Source organism: Microtus oregoni, unplaced genomic scaffold, assembly GCF_018167655.1.
Source record: "Microtus oregoni isolate MIOR12 unplaced genomic scaffold, Mior012 000055F_ref0000237, whole genome shotgun sequence".
Taxonomy (NCBI): Eukaryota; Metazoa; Chordata; class Mammalia; order Rodentia; family Cricetidae; genus Microtus; species Microtus oregoni.
Window position 1 is genome coordinate 1471218 of NW_024543831.1, and position 16745 is coordinate 1487962.

The following is a 16745-nucleotide window of genomic DNA, read 5'->3' on the forward strand; positions in this document are numbered from 1 at the left end:
TGGTTCCTGGGATGTCCCCAGAGTCCTTGATGCTGTTTAACCGACTATCTCCAAGTCTCTGAGGGGGAACAAGGGGAAGTTCCCAGGCCAAATTTTGTACCCCGTGTCTGGGTGTTCCCTGTCAAGGAAACCCACACACCGTATTTAACTCTCTGCTTGGCCCCTGCCTTCCTGACAGTGTGCACCAAGGAAGAAAGCATAACCATCTTGTCACCAGAGCCTGAAATAGGGACTGGAGTTTACCAGATTCCCCACAACACCGCAGAGCGAGGACTACGTGGAAGAATGAAGGAATGTGAACCAGGTACACTCCGTACATTTTCAGAGGAGAGCCCTCTACCTGAAAGCCTGGCTTCCTTCTAGCAGACCGGCCAACCCAGCTGTTGCAGCCCAGCAGTCCCAGCCCTGACTGGCCCAAGGGCAGTCTGTGGGAACTCACCCACATAATAGGAAAGGGTGCGCTTGAGCCGATCAAAGACAAACCAGCGCTTCTTCCATGATTTAATCTTGCCGCCCATCTTGATCAAGTAGCCACGACAGACCTGGTGGAGAGTAACACTGAAGAACTATACACGTGTGGAGCCTGAGCCTTTCTTCCCAAGCGGCTCCTTTAGCAGAGACCATAGCCTCTGTCTGCATGGGCAGAGGTCGTCCCCAGCGTCTCAGGCTAGCACACAGGGACTGGGACAGTCCTGACTATGCCGGGACAGCCTGAAAGCAAAATTCCAAGGTCTCCCTCCCACAGCCTGAGCCACACAGGCTGGTACCTTGCTGCTAAGCACCACATGTAGGCAGGTGTCCACCCCATGGCCTGATGACTCTATGTGCGTCTTCAAGTCAAAGTCCTCCTTCCGGTTGGGCAGATAGCGTGTGAGAGGCCGTGCCTGGGGACAGAGGGCAGGGATGGCAGAGTTATTCCTCTTTTCTCGTTGTTCCCTCATTCTCGTTGCTCGGTTTTAGCCCTGGAACTCCCACATCTTAGCGTCACCCCCTCTCAACTCCTGTGGCTGTCACTGGCTTCACAGGACTTGGGACCAGCGTGGAGACCTGGCATACCTGTGCTGACTCAACCTAGGCCTGGGCAAAATGCTGACCAGCCAGTTCCTTGCCTTGGTTCTCCCACCTATGACACTGACAGCCATTGCTGTCTTCTTGCCCCTCCTCTCCCTGTGGACAGAATGACAAGAGGCCAGATGTGAATGTGTCCTGGGGAAAACAAGTCCTGGGGGAGATCTGTGCTCCAGGGCTGGGTTGCAGGTCAGAGAGGAGCACCTCCCTAGCACTCTCAAGGACCTGGGTTCCATCCCCACCATCAGAAGACAAACAGAGATGGTTCAGTGGGTGAAGGAGCCTGCTGCCAAGCCTGATGACCTGATTACTGGGACCCACATAGTAGAAGGAGAGAAACTCACAGTTGTCCTTTGACCTTTGTACATACATCTCCCCCTCCACACATACATAAACACATAATATAATTAAAAGACAGAGGAACCTCTCTCTAAAAAGAAAGAAAAATGAGTAAAATAATCTGCTTAGTGATTTGTTTGCATTATATTCTTCTAGTGTCCGAATATTTAACATAGAGACTCTAGACAATCACTACGGTCTACTTCATCTCTGTTTACTAGTAAGAATTCTCCATTAACTGGGATATTTTTCTACTCTTGCTTTTCCAGAAAAACCTTAAAATGTTGCCGGGTGGCGAGACAAAGGCAGACAGATCTCTGTGAGTTCAATGCCAGCCTGACCTGCAGAGCAAGTTCCACAATACTCAGGGCTACACAAAGTAACCCTGTCTCAAAAACAAACAAAATCAAGTAAGGGAAATGTCACAAATGACATAAAATATACAACTTGCAAGAGATGCAAAGATGGCTTCCTCTCCTACCAGGCCCTAGCCTCAGAGACAGAGGCTGAAGGACAGGGTCTGAGAGGTGTCAGGGCGGGGACAGGAAAGGGAACAAGGTCTCTGACAAAGATTAGACCATGGTGGAAAAACTCCAGAGTTTCTGATTTTTTTAACTTATTTTATGTGTGTTAGTGTATCTGCTGCAGACATGTGTACCACACAGGAGCGTGCTCAGAGGCCAGAGAGGGCACCAGGACCCTCTGGGAGAAGAATTACAGCTGTGTGAGCCACTGTGTGGTTGCTGGGAACCAAAACCTGTTTTCTCTGCAAAAGCAGTAAATGCTCTTAACAACCGAGCCATTTCTCCAGCCCCACTGGTGGTTTCTTTTTTTTCTAATTGTGTGGTTTTTTTTTTTTAATATTTATTTATTATGTATACAATTTTCTGTCTGTGTGTATGCCTGCAGGCCAGAAGAGGGCACCAGACCCCATTACAGAGGGTCGTGAGCCACCATGTGGTTGCTGGGAATTGAACTCAGGACTTTTGGAAGAGCAGGCAATGCTCTTAACCTCTGAGTCATCTCTCCAGCCCCGTGGGTTTTTTCTTTTATATTGTTGTTGTTGTTGTTTTTAATTGTTGCTGTTTTGTTTGTTTTGTTGATTGGTTGGTTTTTCCGAGACTGGGCTTCTAAGTGTATCCCTGGCTGTCCTAAAACTAACTCTGTAGACCATGCTGCCCTCAAACTCACAGAGATCCTCCGGCCTCTGCCTCCAGAGTGCTGGGATTAAAGGTGTGCGCCATCATCACCCTGCATAGCTTCTGGAGGTTTCTTAATTATCAAAGCCCAGTACGAGTCCTACCCCCTAGATTTTATGTTGCCACATCTCAGAAAACAAGGGAGCTGTGGTTGTTGGTCCCTCTACAGGGAGGTCCCAGAGGACCCTAGCTTGGGGTAGACTATGGAGACTCAGTCAGGAGCCGCCTGGCTGAGTTCTATAGCACTCACGGGGTGAGGGACCAGGCACACACATAGATGCCCTTGCTCAGCCCCTTTTTTCCTCCCCCTGCTCATCTCTCCTGGGGAACGTCTAGTTTTGAGCAATGAGAGATTTTTGCCTGAGGAGAAGTTATACACTAACCATTAGAGTTTGGTTGTCCACAAGTGACAGAGACTGGAGCCCAAAGGCCCTATGAGAAGAAGAGGGCTGGTACACAAGGAGTACCATGCAAGATTGGCAGTTGGTAGAAGGGATAGATAGCATAGACTACCAAAACTGAACAGGGCCCTACAGAAGCCAAGGCGGCTGTCCTGGTTCATACCAATCCTGTAACTCTGGAGGTGTACCCAGAATCCCACGTCTTTGTCTCTCTGCGTACCCAGAATCCCACGTCTTTGTCTCTCTGCATACCCAGAATCCCACGTCTTTGTCTCTCTGCGTACCCAGAATCCCATGTCTTTGTCTCTCTCTATAAATATGACTTTGTAGTGGTCGCTTAGGAGTGCCTTTCTTCAGACCCTCTGATTCCAGAGACACATAGGAGGGTGGATAGCTCCACACCCCACCCACCCCAACGCAAGCACCAACAAACCCTCATGCGTTTGCTGTAGCCGCCAATGAGTCCCAGGTGGATGCTGCCCACGTGAAGCCCACAGTAATCTTTTCTGGCTGTCGGGCTCCACTGCCCGGCACAAGGGGCCTGCTTCATAGCCAGGTCAAGCCGACCATTACCTGGGAAAACTGTTTCTCCCGCAGCTTTACTTCCTTCTCCACCAGCTGCTGCCTGCGGGCGCTCTCAGTCTGCAGCCTCCTTTCGGCTTGCTCCCGCCTCCGCCTTTCCTCCTCCAGGGCCTGCCTCCGTAGTTCCATCTCCCGCTCCTGCAGAAAGGAAAAGAGGGGTCAGTGCCCTCAGGCCTGCACAGAGTTACAGACCCTGGACACTGGTCTCACTAAGCAAGCACGTCATTAAAGACCACCCTCTCCTGGCTAAGGATTAACGCTTCAAACACTGGCTCTGGCAGCACGTTATGGGTTACACCCTACCAAATCCGTCACTCTCCACGCCTCAGCTACCTCATTAGGAAACTGGGCTTCAACAAATCTGCTTCTGGGAATGGGGTAAAAGTTCAAAGAAGTCAGATATGCCATCAGATTCCGGCACAAAAATAGCACTCAATAAAGTGAGTCTTGTATAACTTTCTTTTATGGAGACAGGGTCTCATGTTACTCTGGCTGGCCTAGAATTCTATGTAGACCAAGTTGGTCTCTAACTCAGAGATCCATCCGCCTCTACCTCCTAAGTGCTGAGATTAGAGGTGGATGCCATCACACCTGGTTCTAAACAAAATAAATATTTTTATTTACTTCTCCATGCGGCGTGTGCGTGCGTGTGCACTAGCACGTGCACGTCATGTATGTGCAGGTGTCCACAGAAGCTAGAAGAGGGTGTCATGTTCCTAGGAGCTGGAGTCATAGAAAACTGTGGCCCTCTGCTAGAGCAGCGAGTCCTCTTCACTGCTGAGCCAGCTCTCCAGCCCCAGGCTCTTACAATTTTACATGAATTCCTAGAGCATGTGCTAGTAAGCTTTTTCTTTTAATTATTTAATTTTATGTGCACTGGTGTGAGGGTATCAGATTCCCTGGAACTAAGTTAACAGGCAGGTGTGAGCCGCCATGTGGGTGCTGGGAATGTTTGAACCCGGGTCCTCTGGAAAGGTAGTCATCATCTCTAACTTTCCCTCTAAGAGAGGTTTATAAATTTGCCTAAATTTGATGTCAATAACATGGAGACATCTTTTTTAGCTGGTCTTCCATCCATATGGTCAGTTCTTCCTCTTTTTCCAGCCCCTGTGATTCCTCAGTCCTACTAAACAACATCTCTGCCCTGACTTAGGTACCCGCCTTTCTTTTTCTTTTTGATTCTCTACCTCAACCCCACTTTCTGCTTTTCCAAATTATTCCCAAGGAGAATGTCCCCCTACTTAGGTTCCCACAAGGTCCATAGGATGGGGCACGAGACTGAAGCTACCCTATAGGAAACACAGGGTTGGACAGAGTGACAACTGCCTGTGTTCCAGGGGTTGGGACGCTGTAGCCTGCCCAAGTCTCCCAGACCACACTTGAGAAATACAAACTTTTACTATAAAGTTAATGTGGGCAGAAGGGCTTGGGGTACAGCAGGTGGAAGGGCTTGGGGTACGGCAGGCGGAAGGCAGCTCCGTGCTCACCACCTGCTGCCTCCTGGCTCCAGTCAGCCTCACCCTGGACTCCATGAGCCGGCTCTTCTCTGCATGAGCTTCCTTTAGCATCTTCTCCATCTCCTCGATCTTGCCCATGTCTAAACCACTGGCACTAGGGAGGGAAGGGGAAGAGAGAGCTCGTCAAGTGAGCTCAAGGGTGCCAGGCACAAGCAGAAGGCTAGAGGGAGGAGGCACCTGGACATGTTGTCAGGGGAGCAGGCTGAGTTGCCCCCTGTAGAGATGCTGGTCTCCATGCTGTCTGAGCTCTCCAGGCTCAGTGTGTCATAAGCATGTTCACCCTCCTCGCCACGCTCCCTGCCAGCTGGCAGGTGGTGCAGGATAGAATGGTGCATGAGTGCTGGGAAGCCCGAGGGGCCTGCTGCAAAGGGCGCCGCACCGTGCAGGGCATCCCACTGGCACTGTGCCTCAGCGGCTGCTTTCTGCTTCAGCTCAGCCAGTCGCCGCCGCTGCTCCTCAATCACCTGGTGCCCTGCAGGAGGGGCAGTGGGATTCACAGAGGGCTCCTCACTCACCGGGGGTGGGAAGACTGGAGCATCACAGAGAGAGGAGGCAGGCAGGAAGAGGCTAACGCAGAGCAGCCCCTGCCCCACAGCTGCCTGGTTCCCACAGCTCTAGGCCAGTGGCCCCTACAGTCATGTAGGCCAGTGTTTGCAGTCTGACTTCAGGCCTCTTCCAGCATCCCGGGCACACACAGGGCACACGACTGCCCTGGTGGTGCCCAGGCGGTATGCCAGCCAGCTGTTCCAGCTCGCAACTGAGGCCTGTACAGATGAGCAGGGCACATGCACCCACCATGTCTGCTGGGGAGGGAGGAGGGGAGCTGGTGGGAACCCCCCAGACAGTGCAGGCCCCCAGCAATGCAGAAGCAATGGCAGCCAGAGCAGGAGGGAAGGCAAGGAGACTGGAAAGCATAGCTGAGTGCAACAGGGAGGTGAGCTGGACCGGAAGCCAGCCAAGCAGAGGCCAGAGGGTGGGGGTGGGGTGGGTAACGCCAGCAGGCAGCAGAGCCTGGGCAGGACACATCATGCTAATGTCAGGACAGGGGCTGCCTGGCCAAAGCAATGTCCTGAGTAACCAATGCTCTACCTGCTGGGTCGTCGGGTGGGAGGGGCTCGGCAGGAAGTGACTCGACTGGTGTGGGGGGCCCAGGGCAGAGGGTGCAGGAGAGAGACACAGAGGGGAAAAGAGGAGAGAGAGGCACAGACATGGGCTTTCAAAACAACTGAAACACACATAGCCACAGGACTCCTGTCTGAAGAGCCAGTGTCTCAGGAAACCATTGCTGGAGGGCCTCATCACATCCACCCACTGCTTCCAATGTCCACCCTACTTGGTCAAAGATGGGCCCTCTAAGATGTCACAAGTCCTCAGACCCTGCGTCCCCTGTCCTGGGGTCTTCTGAGAACTCCCAGGAAGATCATCATGAGATCTGAATCTTTGCTGCTCTTGCCCAGATCCCAGTGACAGGAAACCTGGGCGGGTTGAGCGTGCACGAGGTGACAGAGGCTCTGCCCGGGGAATGGAGACAGGGGCAGGCTGGCATTACAGCCACTTACCCTTCTGCTGTAGGGCCAGTTGGCGCTTAGTCTCGATATCCTGCAGCGTGGCTGCCAGGTTGCGAGGAAGACTGCTGGTGCCATTCTGGGCAAGCAGGGCACTCTGCAGGGTCGGGGGGATGTAGGAGCGCTAGTATTGGAGCTCAGGGGACCCCATCCCCAGCCTAATGTCTGCACGGACAGCTTTAGCCTCTGCCCAACATGGCTGTCTCCATCCCCGACACCACACATGTCCTCAGACCTTTGGTGATGGACTACGGCCCAAGGTAGCCACGCTGAGCTGTGAGGAAGAGGATGAAGAGCCTGAGGAGGAGGGGAGAGGGCCACTACGTGTCCGCGGCAGAGGGCTGGTGGCCTCGCCATCCATCTTGGAGCGGTAAACCTGGAAGGGAAAGGTATTGCCCAGTGATCACCCAACTTCCCCACCAGCTGCTGCTTTATGGCACCTAGATCAGCTGTGATCCAAGGCACTACCCCAGCACAGGGCCTCTGAGCCCTTCTGGCTCCAGCAGTCAAGCCTCCTGAGTCAGCCCAGTGGGCAGAAGCTACTGGCAACTGCCTGCCCAAACACCTTTCCAGGTCCTTCCTCCCTGAGCCAATCTCTGGCCCAGGCCTGAATCTGAGGAAGGACCTATGAAGTGACCCATGCAAGAAGTTAGTGTCAAATGGACAGGGTTCTGCAGGAGACTAAGTGAAGGCCATTAACAGGCTGTGTGGCCTTGAGCCACACACCTTCCTACCCTGCATCTGTAACGGAAAGGGCAGAGCTAGATGAAGCCCCCGCCAAACTCCCTTGCGGTGCTGACATGCAGCACATCTGCCCTTCGGAGTCGGGAACGCCAGTCTCCATACTGCTTCCGAGCTGAGTGGCTTGGCTGAGACCGTTTCATGTTCCCCCATGCCTCAGCCTTTGATCTATACAATGAGGGCTAATACCATCTACCTCAAAGGCCTGTGGTGGGGATTCAATGCATCAAAAGCCGTCAAAGTCTCCAGCCAGCTTGGCACCCGATAGAGGGACCCCATGTGTTTACATGAATAGATCCTCCCGAAGGGACCACAGGATGTTAGCTGAGGTCACAGCCCCAGAGGTCCAGCTCCATCACTAAAGAATGAGTGAAGAGGTGGGATCACAGGCACTATGGCTCAGCAGGGGAGCACACTTTGGTGGCACAAGCGCCTGTGCCTCCCCCGATCCGCATACTGCTGGAGACTCAGATATGATGGTGGTCACAGCTGGCTTTCTAGAGCTGTCACTTCGGAGAACCTGCCACCCTCTTTTCTGCCTCTTTTCACCCCTGAGAAGACCGGGAGTATAAAATACCAGCAGCTTCCCTGAGTGACAGCAGGCCCAAGGGCACATCAAGCCCCCAGTCCACGTGAGAAACTCTGGGGAAAATGTCCTCCTAATGGTCACTCAGTCCCAACCCCCTTGGACTCAGGTGCTGAACTCCCTAGTTTCCCAAAGTGCCAGAATGGCAAGATGGATGCCCAGGAAAAGACCCTTGTTGCCCTCTCTGGGCTTACAGGCCCCTCCGTGTCCTGCTGGGTAACCACATGACAAGGTGTACATTGTGCCTGAAGGATTGGCAGCGGGTGCTCAGAGCGGACAGGAACAGGACCTGGGAAGACAGGCAGTGAAGGTTACCTGCAGCTGACGAGAGGCTTTGGCAGGCAGAGGCGGGGGAGAGGAGCGAGGGGAGGCTGCAGCGAGGCCAGTCCCCAGCCCGGCCATCAGCTCTTGGTACCACTGCTCTAAGTCTACAGCAGGGAGCAGCAGCTTCTCCATCTGGAGGGGCAGGGGGAAGGCAAGGATGGAGAGGAAGGGCAGAGACAGGAGGGGAGAGATGGGAAGAAGAAAAACATGAAGGGAAAGGAAAGGGAGGCCGCATCCGGGAAATGGGAGGAAGGGAAGAGGGAGGAAGGGAGGGAGGGAGGAGAGCATAAGGAGAAGAAGAGAAAAACAGTAAGGCAACAGTCACAGAACTGGGCTGGGAGCAAAGAGAAACAGTCAGGACACAAGTTCTAGGGCACGGACTTGTGCTTTGTCAGCTGCCAGGCTGCCAGCACTTGCAGGCATCAGGCATAGCCTTAGGCCCTCAGCTGGCTTAAAACTCAGAGGCCAGTGAGCAGGGGCAACACACACACAGTCACGCCAGCCATGGAATGGGGGGTAGCGAGGACACACAGACCACCAACCTTAGATGAAGGCGTGATGGAAGCGAAGGAAGAAGAGGGCAGCATGGGAGGAAGACGGGTGATGGGAACCAGGTGCCGGGAGGTAGAAGCCCAGGAAGGCAGGCCTGGCGAAGGGGCTGGGGGCATGGGTGAGGTGCCCCACATCACTTTTAGCTGCTCAAGCGTCACGTACTTGAGAGGCGGCCAGCCACAGGAGGGAATACAAGAGGTTAATGGGAGCAGAACCCAAGATATGGCCCTGACCACTGGGGAGGAGAAAGGTCGCAGCTTAGAAGGTCAACTCTGAGTCTCCTTGGAGATTAAAAGACAGGGTTTGGCCTTCCCAGACCACTGGGTGCTGAGGAGAGCTCCTAAGATCCCACGGAAGAAGATGAACTGTGTTCAACCCTCTATGCCAAGCTCAAGACCCCTTTGCCCCTGGCCCCCACCCAGGCTGAGAGGCAATGGAGGTCCCTGAGCATAGGTGGGTACACTCTGTGGCTGGTACCTCGCTGTCAGGCAGGGACTGGGGGAGTCTGGCAGGGCAGGCAGCAGAAGCATAGGGGTCCAAGCGAAAGCAGAACTGGAGAACCTCAGCCAGGCTCACATACTCCTAGGGTGCCCAGGGTGGGGGACAGAGAAGAGGTTAACAGGTTCGATCAAGTCCTCAATATCCCCACACTCCATGCCAGGCTAGAGTTACCACTTCACATCGCTGCAGAATCCACAGTGAAACAGGGCACTCGGCAGCCAAGTATGGCCACAACGGCTGGGGGGAAGTGGGCTTGAAAGAGGCAGGCAGAACTGACTATGGAAGGCTCTGCTCGACCTCTACTTTGGAGATGAGTGTAGCATTTAGTTGATGCCCAGAGAAAAACCAACATAACATCTAATGAATTGGTCCTGGGCAGGGAGCAAGTGAGGATGCCCAGAGAAGGTCTTCCTTCCAAAAGCCCAGTGAGAATCAGAACCCAGCTCCTAGAGTCCCATCTGCCTCTATCACACTGGGCATCCCCAGCTGGGCACACGCATGCAGTGCTAAATACTAGTCATGGCACTGCCCAGGAAGAGGACAGGTCCCCAAGGGTCAAACATCAGAACAGGCGAGTGAAGAGACCACTAAGGCCTGAGCGAGACAAACTCTGAGAAACAGGCCTGGCGTCGGCAGAGAGCAGGCAGGAAAATGGGTTGGGTAAGTACTTGGAAAAGCGTCAGTCCACTTTACTGGAGGCTGGAGGACAGGAACTGGATACTCTATCCCTAGTCCCCAAGCCTTGAGGTGATCTGGGTGCTGGTCACCCACAGTGAGCTTAGCCAAAGCACATGATCCTTAGGCTGCCTATCCAGGGCACCCCATCTAGCCCCAGAGCCACGCTATCTTCTGGGGTCAGAGAAAAGGAAGATGAGGCAGAGTTCAGTGTGCCGTGAGCATCAGAGAATGGCATGCAGACCGCAAGCAAACGCAAACGCACGCTAACATCCAGTATGGGCTGCCCAGGCACTCCGCGAATGACAAGATGGCACACTCACACCACCTCTCAAACTGCCAGCCCAAGGAGGTGCCACATGCCCTTCCGCCCTCCCTGGGAAGAGCCGGAGGCAGGAGTTTGGTTAGCAGGCAGACAGGCAGAGGGCAAAGCAGAGCAGGCAAGCAGCTGCCGTTACCTCTTGTGTTTTTGGACAGAGCTGAGAGGAAGCAGGAGGGGTTAAGGGAACAGAGGACGCCCCAGCCTGAGAAGACCTTAGGGATGGGCCCAGAGCCTTGTTCTCCAGCCCCATCTCTGAGGACACGGAGATGGACAGCTGAGCCTACAAGAGGACACATGGTGGGTGAGAGGGGCCTCACCCCTAACGCTCAACTCAACCCCCTGCTCCAGACCTAAGCTGTCTGGGCAATAAGACAGGGAAGAGGAGAGAAGTGTCGGGAAACCAGTTGGACTTCCCACATTAGATGTGAAGATTTGGGAAAGAACCATTCAACTTAAGGCCTCCTTCTAGGCTGAAAGCCTAGCTTTAGACAGAAGCCCAGGAGGCCTGGGGTAATGATCCATGGTCCCTGTATTCCTCTTTAGCGAGGTTCACCCAGACCTGAGCCTTTCCAAATTCTGAGCTCTCCACCACCCCTCCTAGGGACCCTGAGCCTCTCACATAAACTCAGCCACCCAAAAAGTGTGAGGTGCCAAAGGCAACTAGAGGCTGGTGGTTGTGAAGAGGTCAGCCCCCAAAGCCATCTTCTTCTAATCTTGACAGGAAGTGCACCTCACTCAACCACCCAAGATGAAGGTGGCACACCTTGCTCCTGAGTCTCCCGCATCCCCCAAGCCTAACGCTGGGGCTAACCCAGCCAGCCGTGTTACCTCTTTGAGGGTCGAGGTGGTCTTCGGAAAAGGCCTCCCGCCTGTGAGTGCATAGTATCGCCTCTCGAGCACGGTCAGTTTCTCCTTCTCCTGGAGGCCAGGACAGCAGGGTCAGAGCCATGGAAGCCAAGAGGGAGGACCCGCACCCAACTCCTGTGCTGGCAATCCCACCCCGTGACTCTCTCCAGAGACCCAAGGCCAGCTACCTTTTGCAGTAGCTGCAGGGCGGCATTCTTGTCCCGGGCCAGACGCTCTGACTCCTGCAGTGCTTGGGCCCGGATCTGCCCAGCCTGACTGTCCAGTACAGCAAGGCGCTCCTGAGGAAACGGGATGAAACAAGGCCCTGGAGGGACATAACTCAGCCCAAAGTTTGGCTGAGTCTCCTTCTAAAGACCCAGGAGTCTGTGACAGTAACCATCATACTCTCCTGCTTGGCTTCAACTCACCCCAGAAGAATCCTGGCTAAAGAGGTCAGCTCTTTCCCTCGTTCCTTCCTCTCTCACCCAGTGACCTTATGTTACTAGAGGAGCTAGCTGCAACCAATCCTCTATTCCCTCACCATGTAGCCAATGGTTCCTAAAGCCGTAACACTGAACAGTGAGCCCTCTGCCGACCCCCTCCCCCCACTCCCCACCACTAGAATTCGGGCCCTCCACTTCCTGCTGGGGTTTGCTCTCTCTCTCACAATGTTTAGATCCACTCTGCATTTCTACCCATTTTCCTAAAGTAGCCTCTGAGCCTTGTTCGGTTATCTGAATTTCCTTACATCCTAAAAAGAATGCCATACTACTTGAGTAATATTATCTGCCTGATCTTGGTTTTTTGGTCTTGCTAAATAATCCAAACTGGCTTTAAGTTCACTAGATAGTCCAAGCTTGCTTTAACACACTCTGTAAGTCCAGACTGGCCTTAAACTGACTTTGAGGTCGAGGCAAGTCTTGAACTCAAGGCGATCCTTTTGCCTCAGCCTCCTCAGACTGAACCATCGCCGCACTTTTTCCTTTAGTTTGGAGATGAGGTCTCCTGCTCCTTGGGTTGGACTTGAATTCCTGGGCTCCAGCACTCTTTTTGCCTCATCCCAGAGAAACTGGGACATAACCTTAGAACTCAAGTGTGGACCACAACTGTGGCTTTTCAGTAACTTTTAAAAAACTCAACAAGAGCTGGGTGGTAGTAGCGAGTGCTTTTAATCCCAGCACCCGGAAGGCAAAGATAGGTGGATCTCTGTGAGTTTGAGGCTAGCCTGGTCTACAGGTGAGTTCCAGGGCAGGCTCCAAAGTTACTGAGAAATCCTGATTTGAACCTTCCCCCAAAACAAAACAAAAACTTAGCAAGTGGGGCCTGGAAAAATGGCTCAAGGGTTAAGAGCATTGGCTGTTCTTCCAGACGACCTGGGTTCAATTCCCAGGATCTGCGTGGCAGCTCACAACTTCCTTTAACTCCAGTCCCAGGGGAGCCAACACATACATGGTATACAGACACACATGAAGGCAGAACATTCGAATAAATAAACATTAAAAAAAACACACACACACACAAAACCAGCAAGGCCAAATCACCCATGTCCTCAAAACCTTTCCGTGGCTCTTTACTAGCCCCAGACAGAACGCAAACTCCCTACCCAGCATTGGAGGGCTCTCAGAGCCGGTGCCTGCCCACTAGTCCCTCCACACACCCTGGCTCTACCATGCTGTGCTCTGTGCCACTGTAGACTTAGTCCTCATCCATCACCCTCTTGGCCCGGGAGCTTTCCCACTACCCCAAGGCTCCTCCCCCAAGGCCAGGCTGGATGCTTCCTCCTCTCCAAGCTTTCCTTGAATGCCATTCCATTTCCTTGTTCCTGTCTCTGTATTCACATTAGTCCACATCCATCCACCTCGCCTTACTGTGATCTGTGACTATCTCCACCACCACCTCCGCCCTCCCATAAGATCAGGGCAGACCAGTGCCATTTCTGTCTCCACAACCCCAACAGTGCTTAGCGTGGTCCCTGGCTCAACAATCATATGCTAAAAGAAAATGAAAACATTTTGAGAGGAAAAGATGAGAGCTTAGGCAAAGTGCGTTAATCTCAGGTGGTCTTAAACCACCACTCTTCCGAGCAGCATGGGTGGAGGCGGCACGGAGAAGGGAGCTATCCTAAACTTGGAATCAGCCCAGGCCAAACCTCCCTCCGCCCCCACAGACAGGAACCCTCCCAGCAACAGCCGCCACTTACTCTAACCAAGGAGCACTGGGGTGCTCCCGAATGTTATTTTTTTAAATCTGTTACTCCATCTAATCTTATGAAGCAGGTGCTTTTATGCCCATTTTAGAGATGTTTAGGGTTAGAATCTCTTGGGTAGTGGTAGACTTAGGACTAGCACCAGACCTGTAGGGGTCCAAAGCCAGCTTTCTCAACCACTCTGAACCATACTGGACCGATACATAGGCTGTATCTGTTTTCCAGGGAAAACAGAGCCAGAGGGAACTCTGCAGATACAAGGGCAAAGCTCACAGGGAGGACAGGAAAAAAATGTCATCACACATACAGACACACACATACGCACACATCCTAGGTGTTAACTTCACAGGGAGGATAGAAAAGAATGTCATAGCACACACTACACACACACACACACACACACACACACACACTAGGTGTTAAGTGCACAGGAAGGATAGGAAAGAATGTCATAGCACACACCACACACACACACACACACACACACACACACCCTAGGTGTTAAGTGCACAGGGAGGATAGGAAAGAATGTCATAGCACACACCACACACACACACACACACACACACACATCCTAGGTGTTAACTTCACAGGGAGGATAGGAAAAAATGTCATAGCACACACCACACACACACACACACACACCAGGTGTTAAGTGCACAGGGAGGATAGGAAAGAATGTCATAGCACACACCACACACACACACACACACACACACACACACATCCTAGGTGTTAACTTCACAGGGAGGATAGGAAAGAATGTCATAGCACACACCACACACACACACACACACACACACACACACACACACACAGACACCCTAGGTGTTAAGGGCTGAGCAGGTTTCCTGAGCCCTAGGCTGGTCACAAAGAGGAGAGACACAGTCGTTAGAGAAGATTTCCTCCAGACCGCTAATGAATGGGACCGGCTGATCTAAGCCTCCTGGTTGTGTTCCCTCCAGGTGAACAGGGAACTGGAAGAGGTGCCAACCTAGACCATATGGAGAACAGCAAACATGCCTTGGGCCTTGAAGCTAGCAGCCTTGCGTTCCCACTCTGACTCTGAAGTATATACTCTGGAAGGCTCTGTGCAAACCATGGCTTCTGAGTTCTAGTTACTCATCTATAAAGCGAGGCAGAGCTCCTACCTTATGAGACATCCTAAGGACAGCATGAGAAAACCCAAGGGGAGGTCCTAGCTGGGCATCTGGCACATGAGCTTGGGAACTTTAGTTTTCTTCCTTTCCTACATCTTCTATCAGGGCAGTAGGTACGTCTTAAAAATATTTATGTGGATATGTGTGCCTGTGTGTCTGTGTACCTATGTACGGGAGCTGGAGGAGGTCAGAAAAGGTGCTGGATCCCCTGGAACTGGGGTTATATTATAAACCACCATGTGATGTGGGTGATGGGAATCAAATCTGGGTTCTCTGGAAAAGCAGCCCATGACAGGTGTGTTTTTACAGCAGAACAGCTCAGGGAAGGGAACGAGGGATCTGGGCCTATGACATCCAGTGGTTCCCGCTTACCATCAAACCCGGGCTGGCCGGCAAGTCCCATTTCACCACATCTGAACCCTACTCCCTAGACCTCACTATCCTCACCTTCCATCTCAGCCTAGCCAGAAAACTGCACGTGGGTCTTTGACGTGGGTATCACAGAGTTGGACATCACTTAGACCCTCCTCCCTAACCCTTTCCTGCTTCTTCTGAACACCTGTCCCATCCTTCTGTCACCGCCTACACTTGGTGTGACTGAGACCAGTAGAGGACCACAGCGTTAGCAAATTGGAGCAGACCAGAGACAATGCTCCATCTTCTCACGTTAGCTCTCATTTTTACTGATAATCAGTTGGAAAAGGAGACACGAAAAGGTGTCTTTTGTGCCTTAACTTTCATAAAGTCACAGGCTGTGACTCAACCCCAGGTCACTAGCCTCCATCTGTCACTAGCCTGTCCGGGAGTGAGCAGGGCACACCTTCCTCTTGGTCACGCTGCGCAGCAGCTCAGCCTTGCTCCGTATCAGCCCCTGGCCTGCCAGTTCCCGCTCCTCCTCCACGCGGCTCTCCCGCTCCAGTTGCTGGAACTCCAGGTCCTCAAAGAGCTTTGTCTCAGTCTCCAGAGCGTCTGCCTCCTTCAACGACAGTGAAGTCCGGAGTTGGGTGGGGAGTGCTCTCAAAGACACTCTGGGCCAGGAGGGCCAGGCCACAGAGTCAAAAATTATGGGGGCTGGACCCGGGGCAACTGGGGAAGGAACCGGCCCCACTCCCCAACTCCCTCTGCTCGGTTGGCTGAGCCCTTTTCGTGGACATCGCCGTCTGGAGCGCTGATCCCCACCCAACCTTGCCGGTCCCCTTCCGAGCCACTGCACCGACCCTAGTGTCCGGCAGGTACTGCAGGGGCCAGGTGGTCCCGTCCCACCGCTCTCCTGTCTTCGGTCTGGGCGGTGGCCCACGGGGGCCGGGGGAGGGGGCTGGTGGAACTGACCCTTCTCAGCTGCTCCTGTAACTGTTCCCGCACTGACTCGGGGCAGTTATCGAGCTGCGTCTGGAGCTCGGCGTAGAGCGCCTGGCGGGCCTCCAGGTGCCTCCGTCCCGCGGCCAGCTCCGCCCTCTCCTGGTCGGCGGGAGGGGAGGGAGGCGGGGCACAGGGGAGAGAGAACACACACTCCTCAACTCCGGCCCGGCGCGGGGCGCAGGGGGGGGGCAAGGGTGGGCGCAGGGGGACGCCGGGAGTGGGGGGCAAGCACCGAGGCAGAAGAGAGCAGGAGAGGAAGGAGGGCACGTGGGTGAGGCGAGAGGCAAGGAGCAGAGCTGTAAGACGGGACTCAGGCAGGGGAAGGTGTAAAAAAGGCAGAGGTGTGGGGGCAGGGTGGAAATGTTGGTCCCTTTAGAAATGTTTAGGTAGGTCCTAAGACAGGACCTTCCGTTTAGGCTCCAGACCAAAGTTAAAGCTGATGCATCGTGGCAAGAACTGAGCCTCGGGCTCTAACACTGTCCCGAGACCAAAATTTAACCCTGGGGAAAATAGGAGAGGTGGGAAGGGTTAAATCCAGGAGTTAGAGAGTAAACGAGAAGCTGAAGATATTAGCGCTACAGCGGTGCAGCAAGGGGACCCCAGCCCAACCCCCATGGCCTCCCTCCCCCTCCTGCCCAGGGTGGGGGTGGGGTGCCAGCAAAGCAGGCTGAACTTCAGTGGGGATGAGGGTTGCAATTAGTTCGGCCCGTTGCCATGGTAATAGGAGCCCTAGGAGTGGATACAGGGAGGAGGTGGATGGCTCTGTCTGGGGCGAGATGACACCTCTGAGGGCGGAAAGGGG

At 53.6% G+C, this 16745-nt stretch overlaps 1 protein-coding gene across 16 annotated transcripts in view; it reads right to left on the reverse strand.

The window, feature by feature from the left end:
• Phldb1 (pleckstrin homology like domain family B member 1) overlaps positions 1-16745 on the reverse strand; it is a 49001-nt gene that overhangs the window by 6368 nt on the left and 25888 nt on the right. For 3 of the 16 annotated variants that reach the window (XM_041638444.1, XM_041638445.1, XM_041638453.1), the window contains 16 exons: positions 15914-16042; positions 15405-15560; positions 11407-11517; positions 11201-11290; positions 10509-10652; positions 9352-9456; positions 8865-9035; positions 8314-8454; positions 6907-7047; positions 6666-6768; positions 6196-6240; positions 5284-5578; positions 5077-5200; positions 3581-3727; positions 768-884; positions 440-542 (listed from right to left, as the gene is read on the reverse strand). In XM_041638444.1, the coding sequence (XP_041494378.1) occupies positions 440-542; positions 768-884; positions 3581-3727; positions 5077-5200; positions 5284-5578; positions 6196-6240; positions 6666-6768; positions 6907-7047; positions 8314-8454; positions 8865-9035; positions 9352-9456; positions 10509-10652; positions 11201-11290; positions 11407-11517; positions 15405-15560; positions 15914-16042 (2122 nt within the window). The remainder of the gene's footprint in view (positions 1-439; positions 543-767; positions 885-3580; positions 3728-5076; positions 5201-5283; positions 5579-6195; positions 6241-6665; positions 6769-6906; positions 7048-8313; positions 8455-8864; positions 9036-9351; positions 9457-10508; positions 10653-11200; positions 11291-11406; positions 11518-15404; positions 15561-15913; positions 16043-16745) is intronic. The other 13 variants (XM_041638446.1, XM_041638448.1, XM_041638458.1 and 10 more) reach the window with 11 other exon arrangements.